At 42.3% G+C, this 20,920-nt stretch overlaps 2 protein-coding genes across 4 annotated transcripts; one reads left to right on the forward strand and one right to left on the reverse strand.

The window, feature by feature from the left end:
* Positions 1 to 309: 309 nt before the first annotated feature.
* LOC146636776 (PC-esterase domain-containing protein 1A-like) lies at positions 310 to 4,342 on the forward strand. Its single transcript, XM_085351044.1, has 8 exons — positions 310 to 385; positions 1,183 to 1,262; positions 1,500 to 1,732; positions 1,945 to 2,095; positions 2,659 to 2,905; positions 3,040 to 3,096; positions 3,788 to 3,976; positions 4,194 to 4,342. The coding sequence occupies exons 1-8, from the start codon at positions 313 to 315 to the stop codon at positions 4,340 to 4,342; spliced, it is 1,179 nt and encodes a 392-aa protein (XP_085207170.1). The 5' UTR covers positions 310 to 312.
* A 562-nt stretch (positions 4,343 to 4,904) lies between these two features.
* LOC146636777 (dynactin subunit 1-like) lies at positions 4,905 to 19,464 on the reverse strand. Of its 3 annotated transcripts, XM_085349679.1 has the most exons (32): positions 19,343 to 19,411; positions 17,567 to 17,632; positions 17,284 to 17,478; positions 16,967 to 17,048; positions 16,837 to 16,868; positions 16,483 to 16,503; positions 15,437 to 15,460; positions 14,995 to 15,078; positions 14,488 to 14,643; positions 14,282 to 14,305; positions 13,622 to 13,819; positions 13,271 to 13,475; positions 13,043 to 13,121; positions 12,709 to 12,868; positions 12,408 to 12,512; positions 9,848 to 10,039; positions 9,652 to 9,768; positions 9,410 to 9,562; positions 9,111 to 9,271; positions 8,832 to 9,000; positions 8,629 to 8,697; positions 8,228 to 8,440; positions 7,971 to 8,132; positions 7,616 to 7,747; positions 7,398 to 7,523; positions 7,133 to 7,275; positions 6,875 to 7,041; positions 6,449 to 6,567; positions 5,866 to 6,061; positions 5,686 to 5,759; positions 5,495 to 5,584; positions 4,905 to 5,404 (listed from the first exon to the last, which is right to left on the reverse strand). In XM_085349679.1, the coding sequence occupies exons 2-32, from the start codon at positions 17,606 to 17,608 to the stop codon at positions 5,267 to 5,269; spliced, it is 3,828 nt and encodes a 1,275-aa protein (XP_085205805.1). In that variant the 5' UTR covers positions 17,609 to 17,632; positions 19,343 to 19,411; the 3' UTR covers positions 4,905 to 5,266. The 3 variants fall into 3 exon arrangements, with proteins under 3 accessions (XP_085205805.1, XP_085205803.1, XP_085205804.1); XM_085349677.1 differs by lacking the exons at positions 14,995 to 15,078; positions 15,437 to 15,460 and having other exon boundaries at positions 19,343 to 19,464; XM_085349678.1 differs by lacking the exons at positions 14,282 to 14,305; positions 14,995 to 15,078; positions 15,437 to 15,460 and having other exon boundaries at positions 19,343 to 19,464.
* Between the last annotated feature and the right edge of the window lie 1,456 nt (positions 19,465 to 20,920).

Raw genomic sequence — 20,920 nt, forward strand, 5'->3', positions numbered from 1 at the left:
GTGGTACAGTTTGCATCTAAACTCAAAAATGGTAAGTATTTATTACATAAGTGATTTTAAGCCAACAGAAAAATAGCCAGCTATTTTATTTATTTTTTAAACCACTGTTGGTCATTAGTAAGCTAATGTTATTGCGAGAAGCTTGGAAGTATGGTAGAGAAACTCTGTCCGGTCAATATCTCATCTGGAAAAACTACCTCACCTTTGAGTTTACACATTTAGGCATTTTTAGTGGAAAGTATTTATGACCGCAATTTGAGCCCATAGAAAGACGCAACAGTGTTTGACTTTGTCATTTAACAGCGGGAGATCATGAAGAGTGTGAGCCACCTGCAGGCCAGCCAGCTGCTCCATAACAAGTTCATCGTGGTGTTGGGAGACTCCAGTGAGTAGCTGGCTGACAAAATTAATGAATCGGTATTTACATTATCTTGTGCATTTATACTTAAGGTGTTCTTGTTTGCCCAACGTTGACTGTTTTGTGAATAAACTGTATGTACCGTTCACATCCACTTCATTAGGTTCAGTTTGGTAGTGCTGGAATTAATACCCGTTTACCTTCATAAATAACATAAGCTAGTTCTTCATGACATTTGTTCAAGTTCAAATAATGGCATCAGACACGCAGATTTGTGTGTGGCATCTTTATTATACAAGAGTGTGGTAACCATATCTGTTCACTGTGATCATAGGGATGAACATGGTCAGTAACTACACTCAGGTACGTTGCAGTGTATTTGCAAATATGTGTAATTTAATGGGGCAGATGAGTGCTTTACCACAACCAGGTTAAATTGTTCACCCAATCCAGGATGGATCCATGTTTTCATGTTGTTAACCCTATGAAAACTCAATGTTCTAAGCCCTAAATTCTGACCCTATTCAATGTATCCTGTGCCCCAGTGTCAACTGTTGTCATCAAGACATTTTTATCCAGAAGTCTTGTATATATTTTTCCCTTTCTAAACCATTCTCTGGCTCAAATTGATGGTAGTAATCAAGTTCAGTTTATCAGCAATTTCTAAAATGCTAAAACCAGCCCATTTTCTGCTAAGTGATGAATTAAATATTAAGTGCACTTGGAAAGGTGTGCCCAATGAAAGCACAGCTATCGAATCTGTATAATGTAATGTACTAATCTATGGGGACTACTTCTAATCTATCATTTTATTTCTTCCTCAGTTCAGCGGGCAGTGTACAAGGATCTTGTTCTGCTGGTACAAAAAGAGAAATATCTTTCCTTGAGACAACTGCGGAGCAAGGCAAGGGTTAACATTTACCAGTTTTATACACTGATACAAAAAAGCGTGCAGGGTGTATAATCATGTGCATGCTACCAGTTAAAACCTCAGCTAACTTATGCAATATAAAGTTTGTAATCATGCCACTGGTGTCATTTAAATTGTAATGTAAAAAAATGGGTGTATTTGAATGACGTGCTTTATATCTGTTCACCTCTTCGTTTGTGTTGTCCTCACACTTGTAACCTACTTCTTTAGGGTGAGATGAGCTTCGAACAGGACTGCCTGGTGGAAGGGGGCTGTCTGGGTCAAATGCACAATGGCACAGAGTACAAGGAAGTTCGACAGTTTCAGTCCGCCCACCATCTGGTCCGTTTTTACTTCGTGACGCGTATCTATTCTCGCTACATGAAGAGCATCCTGGAGGACTTCCGCCATGGTTTGAAACCAGATCTGGTTTTTGTTAACTCCTGTGTTTGGGATATTTCAAGGTGAGTATATTGCGTAACTATTAATAAGGCTGTTGATTTGATTTCATTAAAGAGATAATGTGAGATGAGTCAGAAGTGAGAGTGATGGAGTTTTTTTGTGTGCATCTATCAGTTCAGAAGAATCATAGCACAACTTTTTGTTTTCCCAATTGAATTCCTCCCACTGTAGTGATTTTTGTTCTTCCTGTTTATGTCTGCACTGGGTGTTCTAGATACAGTTGCAGCTGGGTTGATGACTACAAGGAGAACCTTCATAGGTTCTTCGACGAGCTGCGTGAGGCTCTGCCAGAGGAAACGCTGGTTGTGTGGAACCTCACCATGCCCTTAGGAGAGAGGATCAAAGGCGGTTTCCTGGTGCCTGAGGTCTGTTAGCAAGTCCCATTTATATTCTGATTTAACACTAATCTGATTGTGTTAAACACATTGCATATCAAAAGTCTCTTGTCATCTGGGGAAAGCTGATCTAAAAAATTTGCATAAGCCTTGTGCCTGTAGTGGATAATGTGATACCACTGTCCTCTCAGCCAAGTGCTTTTAGAGGCTGAGTAACAGCAGAAATCGAATAGCATTAACATCTGAAACCCCAAGGGTCATTTCTATTTGAAATGACATGCCCAAAATTAATAGTATATTGGGTATGTCAGTATTTCTTTGTTTATTCAGAGTTGTAATTGCAATCTTGGTATCAAAATAAAGCTTTTGAGACTTCATCAGAGGTGTAACTATTACAGCAGATGCTACTGTGTCAAAGGAAGTGGGGATGCCTACATTTCTTTTATAAATTTTAATAAATATATTATGGTGCGATCTGTAGTTTTTTTAAATACTTTATAGGTTTATTGCTCTGCATTATTTTATTTTTTATTTTATTTTACCATCTTCTGTTTTGAGCCTTAAAGCTTTGCCTTCCCCCTTATTTGCCTCAGATTGAGCACAAGGCACCCCAGTTGCGCTACGATGTGATTGAAGCCAACTTCTACAGTGGAACTCTGGCCGATGCCTATGGGATGGATGTGTTGGACCTCCATTTCCAGTTCAGATTCTCACTGCACCATCGAATGAAGGACGGAGTCCACTGGAACGCAGTTGCTCATCGCAAGATAACTTCTCTTCTGTTACAGCACGCTGCAGAGGCCTGGGGTGTGATATTGCCCTGTCCTGTGACTGTCTATGGTGAGAGGAAGTCAGGAGTCACACATACATGCAGAAAAATATTTTCCACTTCTAGGATAAAATGTGGTTTGTTGGTGTCTAAGCTTTCTGCAGGGTTTGAACTTCACCTTTTTTCTCGCTTTTTTTGGGTGTAGATCACACGGAGGTTGCTGAGGAACAGCCAACCTATAACAGTGCTCCAAAACACACAAGTAAGACGTTTATGCAAACTTTGCAGAGACCTTGAACACAGACTTATTGTTTACAAAGTTTGGATAATGACCATATTATTACTGAGAATCGCATAGTAAGAAGCAACAGCAACTTAAAGCCCTGACAACATGTATGTGGGTACTTTAGTGGACGTGGCTTTTTACCCCTCAGCCATAAAAGGCTTAAGAGGCACTGTCATCACCAGAAGAACAACTTCTGTATTTATGCGTGGGCAAGTTAAGCAGATTTCTCTATGGTTAGGGTTGTATCATCGCACATTGTTTTGGCAAGTTCTTGACATCACTTCAGGGCGTCTTGTGTGTTTTTATGTGGGCGTAGATATTTTTCAAGATGAATGCAGAAAAACCTGTCTCAAAAAATACCCATGTTATGTGCAGATGTAGCTTGACAGTTTTAATTTTTGCAGGAGCTTCTCATGCTGTTTTATTAGTGTGTCAAAGTACTAGTAATGTCCTACCAGTTATTAGAAATGGGAAAGACTGCTACTCATTCCTGGTCTTTAAGGTGTTTCTGCCAGGGAGAAACTGTTGCAGTAGATTTTATCAGTGTAGGTTGATACAAAACGAATATCTAAAAAAACAATCAAAGGAATGACTGCAGACTGAATGCATCAATACACAGAATGCTCCTTTTAAAAGTGACCCTTTTTCTGCTGTCTCTGTTTCACAGACTGGCGCTTGTCAGAGATACCTTACAATGGCTGCCGGGCAGAGTTCTTCAGCGATTCACTCCCCACTAACTACTTTAACTTTGAAAACCCAGGGCCACAGACGTGTCACCTAGAATCTGCTGGAACTCAGAGAGCTGCACTCCCACCAAAACCTCACCACAGAAATCAGTACAGAGAGACTAGAAATGGTAAGTGTGCATACACTGGAATGTGGACATACTTGTAATGGAATGAAAAGATGGGGACACGCATGCTGGAATTCACTCTGCTGTCAAAATATTTGCTTTAAAACTCAGGTATCGATGTATTTTGATTAGTTGCTGATTAGCTTTTTCACTGTGCAAAGATGTGATAACTTGAAGCTGCCATGTCGGCTCCAGATATAACATGTCCTGTGTCCTGCAGGTTTTGACTACAGGCCTCTGCACCGCTTTGAGCCCTACCAGGAGTACAATCATCAGCATGTGATGAGAAGCAGGCACGCCAGACACCACTATGCCCCATACACCCAACACAGACCCTTTTACTATGGCTACAATGGCGGCTACTACTGAATAGGTGTTTTACAAGCGGCAGACGCATCCAAATTCTATTCGTCGAGTTATCTTTTCTGTATCATCAGGACATTTTTCAGTCCTGTGTTTTACATCTACTAATAAGAAGCATTTTTTTTGTACATATACAATAGTTTACCCTTATTACACATTTTCTTAGTTTTCTAAATTCAATCTTTCTGTCACCAACAAGACATTTTAAATTTCAGATTTCAAAGTTTGTATTTTGTGCTCTAAAGTTAAAATTAAAGTGTTATTGCTAAAATGTGTATCATTATTCTTTTTGTCTCTTCACATTTCTCACAGGTTGGATATAGTATAGATTTGGTGCGGGGGTTAAACCCTGAACACTTATATTAACAGCTATAGTTAATGTGGTTGTGTCTGCAAAACTCCTTTGAATAATGTTTCACACACTTTTTTTTTTTTGCGCTGAGATACTTTAAGTTAATGAGGTTGAAACCAAAATGAGCAGACAAACTGTCAGCTGGCACTTTATCATATTAGTGAAAGTTTACACTGTAATATCAGCTTACAAGTATAAACGTAAACATACATTTGAGTATTTCTTGCTCAGAATTGGGCTGCTATCTTTTGTCTGACTTGCACAAATACAAAACATACAAAGGAACAAACTATCAGTCATTGCAAATGCAGTAAAAATTGTGTTGTAGTCCTTCCCATTTGCACAGAGTGAACATTGGTACAGAAACTTCTTCAATAATGAAATCATGACACCTTAGTTACATTCGGGACTCTTGAAATCCAGAAAAACAATCACTTTTATAAAGACACTTCTCTGGGTCGATAATATTAGTGCTATAAGTGGAAACAGTTTCCTGAGAAAAGTGAAAACAACAAATAGGAGGAATGCTGAAGTGTTAGCTGGAATAAGAAGGTACTCTGCTGTGTAATCCTACTGCTCTAAACCATGAGGAGACTGTGCACTTGCTGCAACTGCTGCTTTGATAGGACGAGACGGTGGACTTGTTCCTGTCCACGGGTGCATGGAATCGCAACACGGCCAATGAATACAGTGTCTCCCTGCTTCTCTTCCTTGGCCTAGGAAACAAAAAATATGCACATGATATATATTTTCCACTGCTGTATAACATGAATCATTTATATTCTTTTATACTACTATAGTAATACCTTAGTAAAAGAGGTGACTGGGAATGTGGCAAAGTCAGAAGAAGCCTTTGCTCCAGGCTGATATGAGACCACATGTTCGGCTACCTCACCCTGAAACAGGAGACTTTGTCAGACTGCTTGTTTTTGCACTGCTGTCAGATAACAAGACAACATAAGGATTGTGTAATAGAAACTATTTTTTGAAGCGGCACCTTGAGTTTATCCAGAGCATCACTGAGGTTCTGCAGACGAGCTGTCTGCTCCAGGAGCTGAGCGCTTGCACTAACTGTAAGAAATGGAGGAGTTATAAAATAATTGCTCAATGCATTTAGCAAACTCACAAAAGCCTTCTTCAGAATATGAAAATACTTAAAACCTCTGTGTCCACATACCTGCCGTCTTTCCAGTGATGTCCACCACTTTAACCTCGGCACTCAGCTTGAGCAAGGTTGCCAGCAGCTGGTCAGTCCTTCTGTATATCCCTGTGTTTAGTCCCTCTGGAGGCATGGAGCTTTCTTTAGACACTTGTGGGAGTTTAGGAGGGCGGAGCGGCGGCAGGGAGGCTAGCTGGGCTCTCATTTTCTCTGCCTGTAAGTTTATGTAGTTTATTATTATAGTTTTGATATAAATACACACACACACACACACACACACACACACACACACACACACACACACACAGTATCTGCCCTATTTTTTTAAATTCCTTTTTTTGCATATTTGTTAAAAATGTTTCAGATTATCAAACAAGGTAATATTAGACAAAGAAATTGGGTTGTTTTTTTTTTTTGTTTTTTTTAAACATAAAAAATGTAATTTAAAAACATTTTGTTTATACTCTGGTTATTTTTGTCTTTTATTACCATTTACTTGATGATCTGAAACATTTAAGCGTGACAAATATACAAAAAAAATGATGAAATCGAGACGGCTTCTGTAAATTCACACACATACACACGCTTGAATCTAGCATACCTTGAGTCTGTTGTTTTCATTCTGAAGGTGTTTAATACCCAGCCTCTGGGCCTCAATCTGCTGCCTGAGGAGAGGAGAGTCCACCACCTGCATTGGCCCTCCCATAGAGGGAGGCAGACCTGATGGGGAAAAATAAAATGATTGTGGAAACAACGACACCTTGTGGTTCTCCTTAGATTAGTTAATGTTTGAACAGTAGTTAGTTCATTTAGTTAAAATCTGACTAAAGTCTGGTAGGAAAAGTTTCACTGTAATAGAACATACTCAATTTTTGCAAGACTTCTTATAAAATCCAGTTAATTGCAATTGCTTTTCTCTGGATAGAACAATTACATGTGACATTAATATAAACCACCATCAAATATAAAACACCATCAATTCAGCTGCTGAGAAGAAATGAGCATAAATAAGAAGTGGGAACTTCACCTCCTGCTGATCCCTGAACGATGGAGGCAATTCCTGAGGCAGGTGGACCTCTCAGGCCTTCAATGGTCATCTTTGACTGGTTACTGAGTCGTTGTTTCAGCTCTGCCTTCTCAGCCTCCAGCTGGTCAATATCAGCCTGCAGAGCATCCATTGTCTCCTCAAACTCCCTGGAGAAGAGTAACGGGGAGGGTCAAATGAGGAAAACACCGCCATAATAAAGAAAATGGAGAGGAAAATTTCATTGTTTATTAATCCTACTTTTCTTTCTTCTTCAACAGGGCAAGGTTCTCATCTAGTTTGGTCTGAATCTTCTCCACACGTTCATCAGCATCTTTGGTGGAGGTGTCCAGCTTCTTCTCCAAGAGGCTGAGGCGGACATGGGCCTCACTCAGCTCCTCACCCTGAGATAAAAAGGAGATACAGTGCCATGCTTGTTATACCTGTCGGTCCAGTTTTCATCTTTCCAGTCCCTTTCACTTCGAAGTGGCAGGTCCTTTTGCACAACCTTTCTTCAGCATGTTACCTTAATCTTGAGAGACTTCTTGAGCTCCTTGATGACCGTTTCTCTGTCTTCTAGTTTGACTCCCAGACCTTCGGCGTCAGTCATTTCTGCCCTGACTGTGGCTGCTCTCATTTCCACTGGAAGAGTCTAATTGGTGAAGTGAGAATTAGTCTGAAAAGTTCCAAACTGGGGACTTCATGTGAAATGAGTACTGTGAAACTGTTCAACCACACAAATACCTTTCCCTGTGGTTTTTCAGCATCATACTCTCCTTCCTGCATGGCTGTAGCCATCTTGTTCATGGTGGTGATGACAGAGCTGCAAGACTGCCGCAGTAACTCTGGGCCATTTACACCATGGGAGCCATATACCTTAGAGAACAGAAAGCAGATGGTGATAATAGCAAGAGATTAAATCAACAGTGCTTAATACACAACCTATGTTGTGCAAAATGCTCAGAACACAAGATCAAACATCTGATGTGCTAAGCGTGCCAATTAACTAGAACTATAAGTCCTTACATTTCCCCCCCCCAAAAAAAGAGGAGGTTTTGCCTTTTAAAGAGGACTGAGCAGCTGTTAAATGTGAAAGTACCTGCTCCACAACCTTGCAGGCAATATCCTCCAGTTTAAGAGCATTGAGACCTTCCTGTTCTCCCAGCGAAGGAACCATCTGCGCTCCAGCTGCAGCTACCTCTTGAAGTACCGCAACCACACGAGTCAACTGACGCCTGCACTCGGTCAGCGTCTCTGAAACCTGCCATATGAGGAGAGACATGTCAGGCGTACAGCTGTAATTATACAGATCCCAATCAGCAATGGTGCGTTAGTTTGTATGCCATGTTTCCATACCTCTGGTCCAAAACTGAGAGCAGCGGGGACTCCAGCTACATCTGTTCCGGGCATGCGACGGCGGATCTTCTTACAAAACTGTCTGATATCAGAACACGAGGTGTCCAGGTCCTTCAGAAGAACTGCTAAACCAGAGCTCTCCTGTCCTGATGACAGGAAGGCGCGCAGACGAGCTACCTCCACTACCATACAGTCCAAGGCACTCTGAGTAAACTGGAGGTGAAAAGGCGGCATGTGTCATTTAAAAGGAAAACCCGACACTTCTTTTTCCTTACAGATTTATACATTTTGGACATATTAAAAAAACATTTTTTATAATAGTGTTATTTCTGGTTTATAGCCCTGCATTACAAGTGAAACCGTATAAATCTTTTTAACTTTGCTAAACATGCTTGATGTACCTTAATGTGATCAGCCAGCTGCACTGTGCAGTCTTCAGTGTGATCTGCCAGATGGACACTATACAGTTGCTGGAAGACAATATAACAGATACTTGATATAATGAACATGTTATAAACTCACTGACATCTACAGTTACACAGTTTATACGACAACTGAAATTTCCAGTTGTGACGTTTTAATGTAAAACACATCCCTGCGTTACCTGATAGTACTTGATGGCCTTAGTGAGAGGTTCCACCTGAACGGTCTCATCCAGCTGATCTTTATGAAGCAGGTCTATGAAATAATCCAGAGAGCGTTCATGGAAACTCATTTCAGAGTAAAGGGTTCCCATGCGCTTAAAAACGTCCACGCTGCAGGTGTTCAGAGCCCTAAACGAGTGCAGGGAAAAAGGAAAAGAGTAAAACACATCGACCCAGTGATGAAGGTATGTTCACCTATTTTATTCCTGCATCTTTATTGGTAAAGCTGCGATATTTACTGTTCATATTTATGCAGGGTGGCCTGCAGCAGGCTGAGGGAGTAAACCAGTCCTGAAGCGAAACTGCGCTGTTCTCCCGGAGGACCTCTCAGCCCTGTTCCCTGCACCGGGTTCCCGTTCAAGTCAAACTTCTCCTGTGCCTGTTTACTGATGAGTTCAGCCTTCGGACGAGGAGATATCGACCACATACAGACACAGCCAAGTAAGGATTTGGGAAAGCTCTTTGAAAAACGTACTACAACCAGGTAATTCTAAAATCGAGCACAAGAATTCAAACCTGTCATGTGTCTGCCTCATACCTTGCAGATGAGCCTGGGAATAAGCAGGAGAACCAGAATGCAGTCATGGTCCCCACCATGGCGAAGGAAGGAGTCAGGCATGAAGGAGGTGAGGAGGGACACCTGTCTGTTCGACTGAGCTACTTCCATTTTCCTCAGCTCCATCTCAATGGCCTGGAGACAAAGAGTGAGGTTAGTTGTTTAAATAAAGAAAACCAACAGCACTGGCACCGAGGTTGTATGTCACCATGGAGCTCTCTTACCTTGGCGTAAGCCTTGGTCTCTGCAAACTTGATCTTAAAGTCAAACAGCTCAGCAGGTGGCTGCTGAACTTGTTCTGCATTTGCATTCTGCTGACTGATCAGCTCCCTGTTGGCCTCCTAATGCACAAAACAAACCTTTTACAGCATCAGGACAATAGAACTGCAGGCCTGCAGAATTACCCCTCCATCCACCTACCTGAAGTGAGCCAGTGAGTTCTCTGTATTTGTTGATGGTCTGCTGGTAATCAGCTACAGTCTCCTGGGCAGCTTCCACCCTTTTGTCTGCCTCTCTGACCTTTGCCCCACTCAGATCGAGCTGTTCCCTCAGCTCCATCTCTGTTTCTCTGGCATTCTCCTGGAGCTCATCATTCATCTCATTGATGGCTTCCTGTTAATGCAAAAAAAAAAAAGAAAAAAAAAAAGTGGTAGGTCTGCTATAAATATCTCATTCAAACCTTTTCCTCACACCTTTGTCCTGGATGTGTCATGTTGGAGATTTAAGGAGTGTATTTAGTATTTAGTATTTATTTATTTATTGTCATTGTCAAGAACAATGAAATTGCGTTTGGGGCTTCCATACAACCCAAAAAAAAAGAAGAAAATAATAAATACCCCTTAAAACCCAAGTGTACATATTTAACCCAGTGTGACTCCAATGCAATAAGACAATCCTTAGCAATAATGTTCGTAGAAATTCAGACAAAGACCTGAGAAACATGACAAAATACAACAATGCAACCCATTCAATATTATTGTACTGTGAGATATGATATCAGATATGATAGTTATCTATTTAAGAAAGAGGGGGGGGCAGGAGGGGGAAGAGAATAAAGATATGATGCACCAATGCAGACCAGTTCATTGCTATTAAGAAGTTGGATATGGTTATTGTCCGTGAGAGGGGGGCAGAGAGTTCAGGAGCCTCACAGCCTGTGGATACAGGCTGTTGGCCAGTCTGGATGTTCTGGCCTGTATAGACCTGTACCTTCTCCCTGAGGGCAGCAGATGGAAAAGGTGGCGCGCAGGGTGATGTTGGTCCCGCAGGATACTGTGCACCCTCCTCAGACAGCGAGTGGGGAAGATATTACTGATCTCTGGCAGACTTGTTCCAATAATTCTGCCAGCTTCTTTCACCACCCGCTGGAGTGCTTGCTGATCGGCCTTGGTGCAGCTGGGGAACCACACTAGAAATCCATACGTCAGAACGCTGCTGATGGCACAGTTGTAGAAGTTCAACATCAGAGATCTGGGAATGTGTGCGCTCCGCAGTCTCCTCAGGTAGTAGAGGCGCTGTTGGGCCTTCCGTACAACTGAGGTGATATGGTTGCCCCAGGACAGGTCCTCGGTCACAGTTACCCCCAAGAATTTAAAACTGCTCACCCTCTCCACCGCCTCACTGCCAATGAAGAGAGGCAGATGGTTGTTATGGCCCCTCTTCCGGAAATCTACAATGATCTCCTTGGTCTTTTTGGTGTTTAAGACCAAGTTATTGTCGTGGCACCATGACTCTAGTTGTTGCACCTCTGTCCTATAGTTTGTCTCATCATTGTTGGATATAAGTCCGAGCACTGTAGTGTCATCTGCAAACTTAACAATGAGATTGGACGCGCAGGAGGAAATACAGTCATGGGTGAAGAGAGTGTATAGCAGAGGGCTCAGAACACACCCCTGAGGGGCACCGGTGTTGACCACAAGGGTGGAAGAGGTGTTCTTACCCACTCTGACACTCTGTCTACGGTTAGTGAGGAAGTCCACAATCCAGTTGCACAGAGAGGAGTTAAGTCCCAGTTGGTGGAGTTTGGGACGGAGTTTGTATGGCCGGATGGTATTAAAAGCCGAGCTGTAGTCTACAAAGAGGAGCCGTGCATAGGTGTTCCTGTGTTCCAAGTGCTTCAGTAATGTGTGCAGCACTGTGGCGATCGCATCCTCGGTTGACCGGTTCTCCCTGTATGCAAACTGGTGCGAGTCCAGGGATGGTGGAAAAGCAGCTCTGATGTGTTTAATGACCAGTCTCTCCAGGCATTTGGCGGGAATGGGGGTGAGTGCCACAGGTCTGAAATCGTTCAGACATGTGACATTTGACTGTTTTGGGATGGGAACGATGGTTGCTGCTTTGAAACAGGATGGTACCAGTGAACAGGACAACGAGGTGTTATATATAGAGGTGAAGACGTCCGCCAGGTCCGCAGCACAGTCTTTTAGCACCCGGCCCAGCACTCCATCCGGCCCGGCCGCCTTCCTGGTGTTAATGCTCCGGAACACACGCCTCAGCTCATGAGTGCTCAGGACCGGAGCAGGGTCGGTTGAGGGGAGAGGGGACAGGACAGGGTCGGTGTTCTCCCTGTCAAAACGGGCATAAAAGAGATTTAGATCCTCAGCCAGAGTAGAACTGTCGGCTGAGGGTGATGGTGTTCTTCTTTTGTAGTCCGTGATAGCCCTGATGCCCTCCCAGACCTGCCTTGGGTTTGTGTTGTTCTCAAACCTGGCCTCGATACGCCTCCTGTGCTGCTGCTTGGCAGTCTTGATGCCTCTTCTCAGGTTGGCCCTGGCAGCACTGTATGCCTCCTGGTCCCCGGATTTGAAAGCGTTGTTCCTTGTTCGAATAAGTTGTTGAACTCCGTGTGTCATCCAGGGTGGATTATTAGGGAACACACGGAATCGTTTCCAAGTTGTTACATTGTCCACACAGAAACAGATGTAAGTGGTAAGTGTCAGTTGTATTCTATTAGATCTATTATAAATACATCAGCACTGACCAGATCAGTCACGGTTTCTCTCAGCTCTCTGACTTTCTCCTCAAGGTCGAGGTTCCTCTCCGTCAGGGTCTCCACCATCTCCTCTGAGCCCAGAGCAGCATCCACCTGGTACGTACGTACGCACGCACACGCACACACACACACACCTTTAGTTTCCACAAATAAGTCTCACAATTTCTCTAAGGACATGCATCTTTGCTGTCAATGACTAGTCTCAATAAATATTTTTTACCATGTATTATGAGCTACTGTGAACCTAAATAAACCATTGCCTTTCTGTATTTATGTATACATCCTTTACCTGTTCCTTCAGTTCATCGATTGTGGCCTCTGCCTGCTTGACCTCTTCCTGCAGTTTTTCTTTCTGAGTCCTCAGAGTCTCCAGCTCCACGTTCTTCTTCTCCGTCTGCTTCTGAAGCTTCACGTGTTCCTGTTTCTCCGAAGCAGACAGATCTCTCATCCTGAGGAGGAACCAGAAAGAAGGATTTTATTTGTTTTTTTAGGACTTGTCTTCTCTTACTGCTTTTTTACGAGTTAAGACAGGTTAATGTGATTTCTTTTTTTTTAATTTATCTGTACGCAGTGTAACAAAGAGCAGGCAAATACCTTCATTTAAAAAGGTATTTGCTACTGACCTGACCAGCGCCTCCTTGAGTCTGCTGTTCTGCTCCTCCAGCTGCTTGACCTGGTAACTGGAGGCAGCTCCATCTGAGCCTGCAGCAGGAAACAGTGCACAGAAAGGACAGCACTTGATGAGAAGTGAGCAGAAATGAGATGGATACAGAATACATAAGAAGACCTTGTGGATGACTTGAATAGCAGTGGTTATTATAAACATGCTGCTTTTTTTTCCCCAAACGCACCTTTCTCTGAAATCTCATGCCTAAGGATCTCCAGGTCCATTGACAGCTCCTCCACTTTCTCTTTCAGGCTATCCACCTCAACCTGGAGCGATTCTGCTCTCTCTTCTGCCATCTCTTTGTCCAGCGTGGCCATCTCTATGGCATCTGCCGTGTCAGACATCTCCTCCATGTAGCGCTCCTTGGCCTCCTGTGCCTCCCTGGCTTCCTGTGAAGTAAGAAGGTATAAATAAAGCATTAAACTGGCAAGCCTGATGAGTTGAGAGGTTGTTCTTTCATTCCCAAAACCTTGAGAAAAAAAAGACATCACACTGTAGCACCGATGACTATTTAAGTTCATCCATTCCAGTCTACCTTCTTGGCCTCTTTGAGTTGTTTCTGCAGCTCGGCCTGCTGCTCCTGCATCTTGTTCTTCCACTCCTGAAGCTGCTCCAACTGGATCTTGTGTTTCTCCAGTTCCTTAAGCTTGGCTTTGTCTTCTGTTCGCTTCATCTTCAAAGTCTCCAGTTTCTCCTCCAGGTCCTTGACTTGAGCTCGCAGTGATTCCTCCTCCTATGACGTGATTAGAGGCAAGACGGGACCAACAAAATTAATCCATTAACTGAACCTCATCTACTTCCCTAGACTCTACTTTTGAAAAGGGGACCGAAAAAAGCAAAACATTAATCAAGTCCCACCACTAAAATCCCAGACGCATGATGTATAACATATACGATGTTACTCCAAATTCCTTTGCAAAGAATTTTTCATTTTATTTTATTGAAGGGAAAGGGAGGGAGAAAGAGAGAGATTCCTACAGTTCAACCATTTCCCGTAGAGACAGTGATGTAAGGATGTTTCTTTAAGTGCCTCAAAGTAAACCATGCGTCATCCCCAGAAAATTCCCCGTGAGGACATTTGAAAACCATGGATAAGTATCGAGAAGGTCTGCTGAGGATAAGTTTTCCCCCCGATGTTGTTAGTAAACACATGCCAGGCATCATCAGCATGCATGTAGCCATTAAGAAACTCTACCTGCTTGGATATGGCAGGTTCCACCTGGTTATAATAAGATGGATGAAATATAACAAAAATCAATTTAATCATAAATAAGAAATAAAATTTAAAAAATTAAAAATGGAGATGAGATGAGCTGACAGAACTGAGAGGATTGAACATGAACCTCAGTAAAGTTCTTTCCTTTCTCTAAGAAGAGCCTCTTCTTTAGGTTAATGGCCTACCTTGCTCGGAGTAGCTGGAACAGAAGCAGCTGCTGCTGCTGCAGGTGACCCGCTGGGCTGAGGTATCACAGGGGCGCCCAGAGCACCCTGCTGGGAGGACAGGCCCGCCTCACTGACATCACCAGACAGAGAAGATGCGAGACTCTCACGAGACGCCTGTTGACGAAAGCAGATTATGAACGGACTGTGACGAGCGGGAGAAGTTTAAAAATAAAACAGGCAAAAACAGAAGAAGAGGTGTGCTGTAAAGCATCGGCAAACAATCCAACTATCAAAACAGGAGTTTGGACCACAGTGAACAAGAACCTTCAATAAACCCAGTGGACGTTGGAAGATTCATCTGTGAAATGAATGTGATACAATGATTACCAAATATAATCACCTCCCAGTGTCCCTTACATGAGACACCACCCTGCAAGTATACACCTGTGCCATAATGTCAGTAATGTGCTTCACCCCGCTCCCTGTGAGGTGTCAGCTGAAGCTCTATGACACGACGGAGCGTACCCTGAGCGACAGGCTGGAGCGGCTGGAGGGACGGACCAGTAGGGAGGGGAGGGAGGTAGCTGATGTGAGACGTGGTGTTTTCCACTGCCACGGTGTGATCATAGAAACTGTGTCAGAGCAGTTACTTAAACTAAATGCAGGTTAGACTGAAGATGAATAACGAAAGCTTTTAGTACTACCCCTTAATGTTATCATACACAACCAGGTTAGTGATATTAACATCCTGTTTTTAGTCTGCCCCTCCTGAGTCAACGAAAGATCACACACCTCAAGTAACTATTACTCATACAATTCTTTCAATGTTAAGTATTTCATAAGGAGAAATCTGCTTCTTATGGTCCCAGAGTCTACTGTTCAAACATTAAAATAATCAAACTTTTCAGAATTAACTCATGTATTTGCATTCCATTTGTCCTCTCCACTCTGCTGTAGGCGAGCTCACCTTTGCCGAGCGGCGGGCAGAGGACTGGAGGAGATGCGTGCACGCACACACACGCACACACACGCACACACACACACAGATATACACACATCCAGTGGTAAGGCAAGATAAGAGATTAGAAGCACGTAAGAAGCATTTGCTGTTAGTTTTGTATTCACAGATCATTACTTTAATACAGCATATGGTCAAAAGCACTGGGCCATGAATCTTTGAATTCAGGTGTATTAACTCAAGTCCCCAGCCATGCAGCCTGCCTTTACAAGCATTTATGAAGGAATGGGTCGTTCTAAAGCACTTGCTGAATTTTAGCGTATACTGTAACAGGGTGCCACCACTGCAACAAGTCAGTCTGTGAAATTTCTTCCCTCGAAAATCTGCAAAAACTGGAAATGTTCTGAAATTAACTTCAGCAACTCAGTCATAGCTTGGCACACCACCAAAGTTAAGGAGCAGGCGAGCCAAGTGCTGAGACACACAGTGCATAAAAGCCACAAACTATCTACCGACTCTAAAACTGCAAGGTTCCAAACTTTCTCTGGCATCAACATCAAACTGGGTTTCCACAGTTTCCATGGTCGAGCAGCTGCTGTCGGTGTAATGTGTAGGTGGCCCAGTACTTTTGTCCACATAGTGTAGCTGCATGCACCATTTAAAATCATCAAGAGCAAAGTTAATCTTGAGAGATCACAGGGACACGAAAAAACTGAGATCATGCAACAATGTAAAACTGAAAAAAAAGAATTCATTGAATTATGACACAAAGAGAACTGACATGAACAGCATCAGGAGAACCTGAAACTGTCACCGTGTTGTCGTCTACGCATGTACACGAAATGCCTTCACCAGAATAAAAAAAAAAAAAAAAAAGCTTAATGAAAGTAAAGTGGGGAAACCAAAAGAGAATGCACTGAAAATGGCACCTATCACAAGTATGACCCATGCAAATGTCAACAGATAAAGAGCTTAAGTGCAAAAAGATGAACTGCTGCATTAGCACGAGTATAACGCAGACCAAGCAAACGTGCTGAATTTAAATATAGCTCTACCTTTTTAATGCTCGCTGGTTGCTGAAAGAGGTATCCAGAAAAACAAAACATGAGAATTCAGCCCAGCAGCTGAGAGCCGAAACAAACAACATGGCATCATAAAGGAGGAAAAAAACCAAAACTAAAAAACAACAACAAACGGCTGGTCTGCAACGAATGTCACAACTAGTGGGGTCAAACTGATCACATTTTAATAACAACTCTCACAATTAAAATTTTAAATTTAGGGGTTATTTGGATGTTTGTTTAATCCAAAGTACATGCACCAATATTAAAAACCAAGTAACCGACTTGTCGCATTTTTACTTAATTGACAAATTTAAAAAAAGTGAGATCAAAAATGTGTTTGCCTACCTGTTTGCTTGTTTTGGGAGTTTCAGGGATGTCTAGAAAAAAATAATTAAATAATTTATTGCACACTCTTGTTATCAATACTTTGCATTATATTTTAGAAACGTGAGTATCAGTTGTGGTCCTTGCTCACCTTTTTGCTTAAGTGTCTTTGCTGTTCCAGACTCAGGGGTATCTGGTGAGGTGGCACTGGAGCCATCTTCTACCACCTGGATCTGTACAATGGAACAAAAGTGTGTAATCAGGACAACATTCGAAAAAACACAAACAAATTACAAAGCTTGATTTTGAATAATGAACAAATACGGACAGAAAACAGAAGAAAAGTTGAGAATAAAAGATGTCAGTCTGCCACATTTGTACATTTATTATGTCATCTGCCTGTTTGGATCTTTACAGTTCAGTGCTGATGCCATAACACCATCATCAGTTCCTCTTGTGCCCACTAACCTGGGACTGCCTGACGAATATGCCGTGATTTTCCTCACAGGTGAAGTAGCGTTTGCCCTGCACGGTGCCATCGTTCTTGCCTTTCGGCTCATCCAGTATGACACCCACCCATTTACCAGAAGCAAAGAGGGTAGCGCCAATGTAGGCAACAGTGCCGCGCTGACCCTTTCCTGTCACCTCGACTATAGAGCCAATCTGGGAGACAAAAAGTGGATAAAAATTCTTTGAGTTATAAGCCATGTTATTCCTTCCTTTGTTATGTCTGCATAGAAAAAGTACCCACCTTTGGAGGTTTACTACTCTCCACTGTTCCTGTGCTGCTCATTCTGCTGATCAGTGGGCTGGTCAGCTGAAGATACAGGTAAAGAGAAAGAGGTGAAAGGGTGGATAAACAATAATAAATAAGGAGTACAATGGGGGGAAGGAAAGAGACAATAAATAAGGAAGCCAAAGTTATGAAACACTAGAGAATTTATTGTTTATATTTAAGAATTCCAAAGTACCATCATTCTCCTTGCTTTAGCCTTTAACATCAAGTCTTAGGAATCGAAAATATTCAATGACAAAACAGCCCTGAGGCTGCACAGCAAAGAAGCATACTTGCAGCCAGTCATATGGTGCGGACTACAATAAACAAGCAAGTATCTCTGCCTTGCTCAGACAAAGGCACACATTGAAGACAAACTGGGACTGTGGTAAGAGTCTAATCCTTTTATAGAGATGTACAAGCATGTGAATCCATGCTATCTTAGTTTGAACCACAGGGCAGGATAAATCAGAAGAGGTTTAATATTTCTGGGACAGAGGATTATACTCACTAAAACAAGACGGCGAATGAAAATAATTCACCTACCGATTCATTGGTTTTAGACAGACAGACCTTTTAAAAATCTACTTATGTGGTAAATATTAAGACAATAATGTTATTCTCATCGACAGGTCTGTCTATACTTTTTTATAAATTACTAAAAATACATATCAACTCTGATGAAGCCAATAGATGTGGATGGATCGCACATCGACATTATGGTGAGTCTCTCAAATCCTTACTTCTTAGCATTATAGTGCAATAATTCACTGTTACTTTTCAAATTGGTTAATCAAAAATTATCACTGTCGTATTAATTTCAGCATTATTTGCTGTTAAGTACTCCTGTTACTCACCCTGGGAGTGTAAGAGTGACGTCTGTTCAAAGCCATAATTAAAGGTTAATACGGTTTCACTGCAGCCGAAAGAAGACTCAACTTTTTCTCTACTTCCCCATGCTCTCCTCTTTTTCAGAGAGGGGAGGATAACACAAGAGTGCGATTACAGGGAGGGATCACAAAACGTCACAGCTGATTTGAACTGAGAGATGGAGGGTAATATTTAACCAGCTGAGACTTGGATGTTGGTTACTTTAAGGACCCATTCAAACAGCTATGAGATCAACTCTTCATTAATCTGATTTACTGCAGCTAAATGTACATGATATTCAAGTGAGACGTATGAAAACACACAAAAAGGTCGGTTTTATTACTTTTAGCCATTATTCCCATTCATTTCACATAATATCAACCCATGGTATTTGCAAGACTAGTACATACTAACAATAAACAAGTTAAAGATTGGGGTGGGTCACAGGTGACACACACAGGCTAACGATTACTTCCGGTCGAACTGTTGCTCAGAGGGTCGAATACTAAATAAGCTACTTTACAGGTTTATTTAAACTAAGAAGCAACAAGTCAGATACGCACTTGCAAAAAGTAAATGCATCCAAAGAAAGTCAAAGGCTTGAGCCAAAACAATAATGACAAAGTACTCAATGACTCAATGGGGACAAATGTCCCGACACACAATTATGCTAATTCTACTTTAATGTTGACTCTTTACACCAAACCACTTTTAAATGCTATCTATGTACCACGTCGTAACAAATTATTTAGAACAGCTTTACAAAGCCCTATACTCTGACTAGCCAAAACGGTTTGAAACATTAGCAACAGGCTAAAGTCCGAGAGAAAGGCGCTGTTAAACAGCTAACATGACACAGGTGTATTTTGTAATGCAACTCACCTGATATATGCAGATTCCTGTCTTTAAATTAAGCCTTTTGATGTATTCATGCAAATAATAATCCTCTGGTGTTTTTGGATAAATAGCTTACGGATCCGGCGAGCTTTTCCGTTTTTGACAGGTCACTTCCGGCAACCTGACAGACTAAAAGAAGAAGAAATGGGAGAAATAGCGCCCCTATGGCTGGTAAATTCTGTTTGCAATGAAAACACCCAGTTTATGCGGTTACGAAAAAACACGGTACAATACAAGAATGGGATTTGCTGTTGGTTTACTGAGATTTCAATTAAAAAATGTGGCGGTTAAAAACCACATCATCACATTTTACAGGGGAGGCAAATAAGTAGTCAGATTGTTTTACAGTTTGGTTTGACAATTAATACACTAGTCTAATTGTGCTATATTAGTAATAAGTTAAAATTAAAAGAAAGGATACATTAAATTGGCCGGGGGAGAGAACTCTCTTCTGTTCTTGTTATTATTATTATTTTTTTATTTTGGGTTGATCACTTATTACACATATCTGTGTTACAGTAACACGAAGGCCCTTCATGCGGTATTACGCACGCACACACACAACCGTTTTGGTGTGGATGTATCGGGTCCCTGGATGCGTATTGACGTGTAATTATCCAGAGGCCTATGCGCAGCCGACCAATCAGGTGGCGGAGGAGAGGCTGTGCCTGCCGGCCGGCACACACCGGGAACGAAGCCAACCGCCGTGGCGGTGACAGCGCCACAGCGACTGGACCAGGTCCCGACTTCACCACCTCGTCTGTGCAGAGCAAGGTAGACTGTTCTGGTAGCTTTTAGAATAACTTTCGTGGGGCTTAAAAAGTTTAACTCCTGATAAAGCTTGGCCGGTGCTGTTTGTTTTGTTTTTTTGGGGTGGCTACTCCCGGATTTGATGGTTGAAAAGTTTTCAATCGGGCTTGCAAACCTTCTTTCCGGCAGCGACTTTCAAAATTAAAGCTATTGTTAGTCATTTGCCTTGGGAAAGGTAACCGGTGTATCGCGGTTGTCTTATTATGAAGGCGAGATTTATGTAGTTCCGGTAATTTCACGTCGCTTTTTAACTAACTCGACGTAGCCGCTGTCCCGGCTTTGGCAGGAGGATTTAACTCGATTTTGCGCGCAGTATGGTCGCATAAGCGGGCTATTTACCGGGTCCGGTATGCTCTGTTGGTGTGATTGTATTTTTTCAGAGCCACTTAAGCACAACTTTTGCTCATGAAACTCATAAAGGCAGAAAAAGTTAAAGCAAATAGTTTTGTCCCGATGGAGGGTGTGGAGTTGAAGTGTGACACGTGACGTCATTCATCCCTCTCCCGTCTGCTGTCTGCGCTGCTCAGAGTGGCCATATCAACAAGTGGCCTAAAGCCATCTCATTCTGAAATAGTCTGATACTTTAACTTCATCCTGCTCCAGTTCCACCACCTTCTTCATCACGGTACTACCTGAACGGATAAATATATTTAGAAATACTTTAATTTGAAAAACTGATTTTTCGGGGACCAATTTCGAAAGAAGATCAGATATCGTGTGGTTCCCAAAGTGCAAAGTTGACGCTTTCCGAGT

This window comes from Diplotaxodon limnothrissa, linkage group LG3, assembly GCF_057381915.1.
Source record: "Diplotaxodon limnothrissa isolate DT_005_m linkage group LG3, D_limnothrissa_male_GT1.1, whole genome shotgun sequence".
Lineage (NCBI taxonomy): Eukaryota > Metazoa > Chordata > Actinopteri > Cichliformes > Cichlidae > Diplotaxodon > Diplotaxodon limnothrissa.

Excerpts from the sequence above, each read along its gene's own strand:
- LOC146636776 (XM_085351044.1), top strand. The coding sequence starts at position 313 with ATGAAGAGTGTGAGCCACCTGCAGGCCAGCCAGCTGCTCCATAACAAG. Across the intron at positions 1,263-1,499 it reads TGAGACAACTGCGGAGCAAG|GGTGAGATGAGCTTCGAACA; the intron begins GCAAGGGTTAAC and ends CTACTTCTTTAG. Across the intron at positions 1,733-1,944 it reads TGTGTTTGGGATATTTCAAG|ATACAGTTGCAGCTGGGTTG; the intron begins GTGAGTATATTG and ends TGGGTGTTCTAG.
- LOC146636777 (XM_085349679.1), bottom strand. The coding sequence starts at position 17,608 with ATGAGCAGCACAGGAACAGTGGAGAGTAGTAAACCTCCAAAG. Across the intron at positions 15,461-16,482 it reads AACCAGCGAGCATTAAAAAG|TCCTCTGCCCGCCGCTCGGC; the intron begins GTAGAGCTATAT and ends CATCTCCTCCAG. Across the intron at positions 7,042-7,132 it reads CTGTTGAAGAAGAAAGAAAA|GGAGTTTGAGGAGACAATGG; the intron begins GTAGGATTAATA and ends ACTCTTCTCCAG.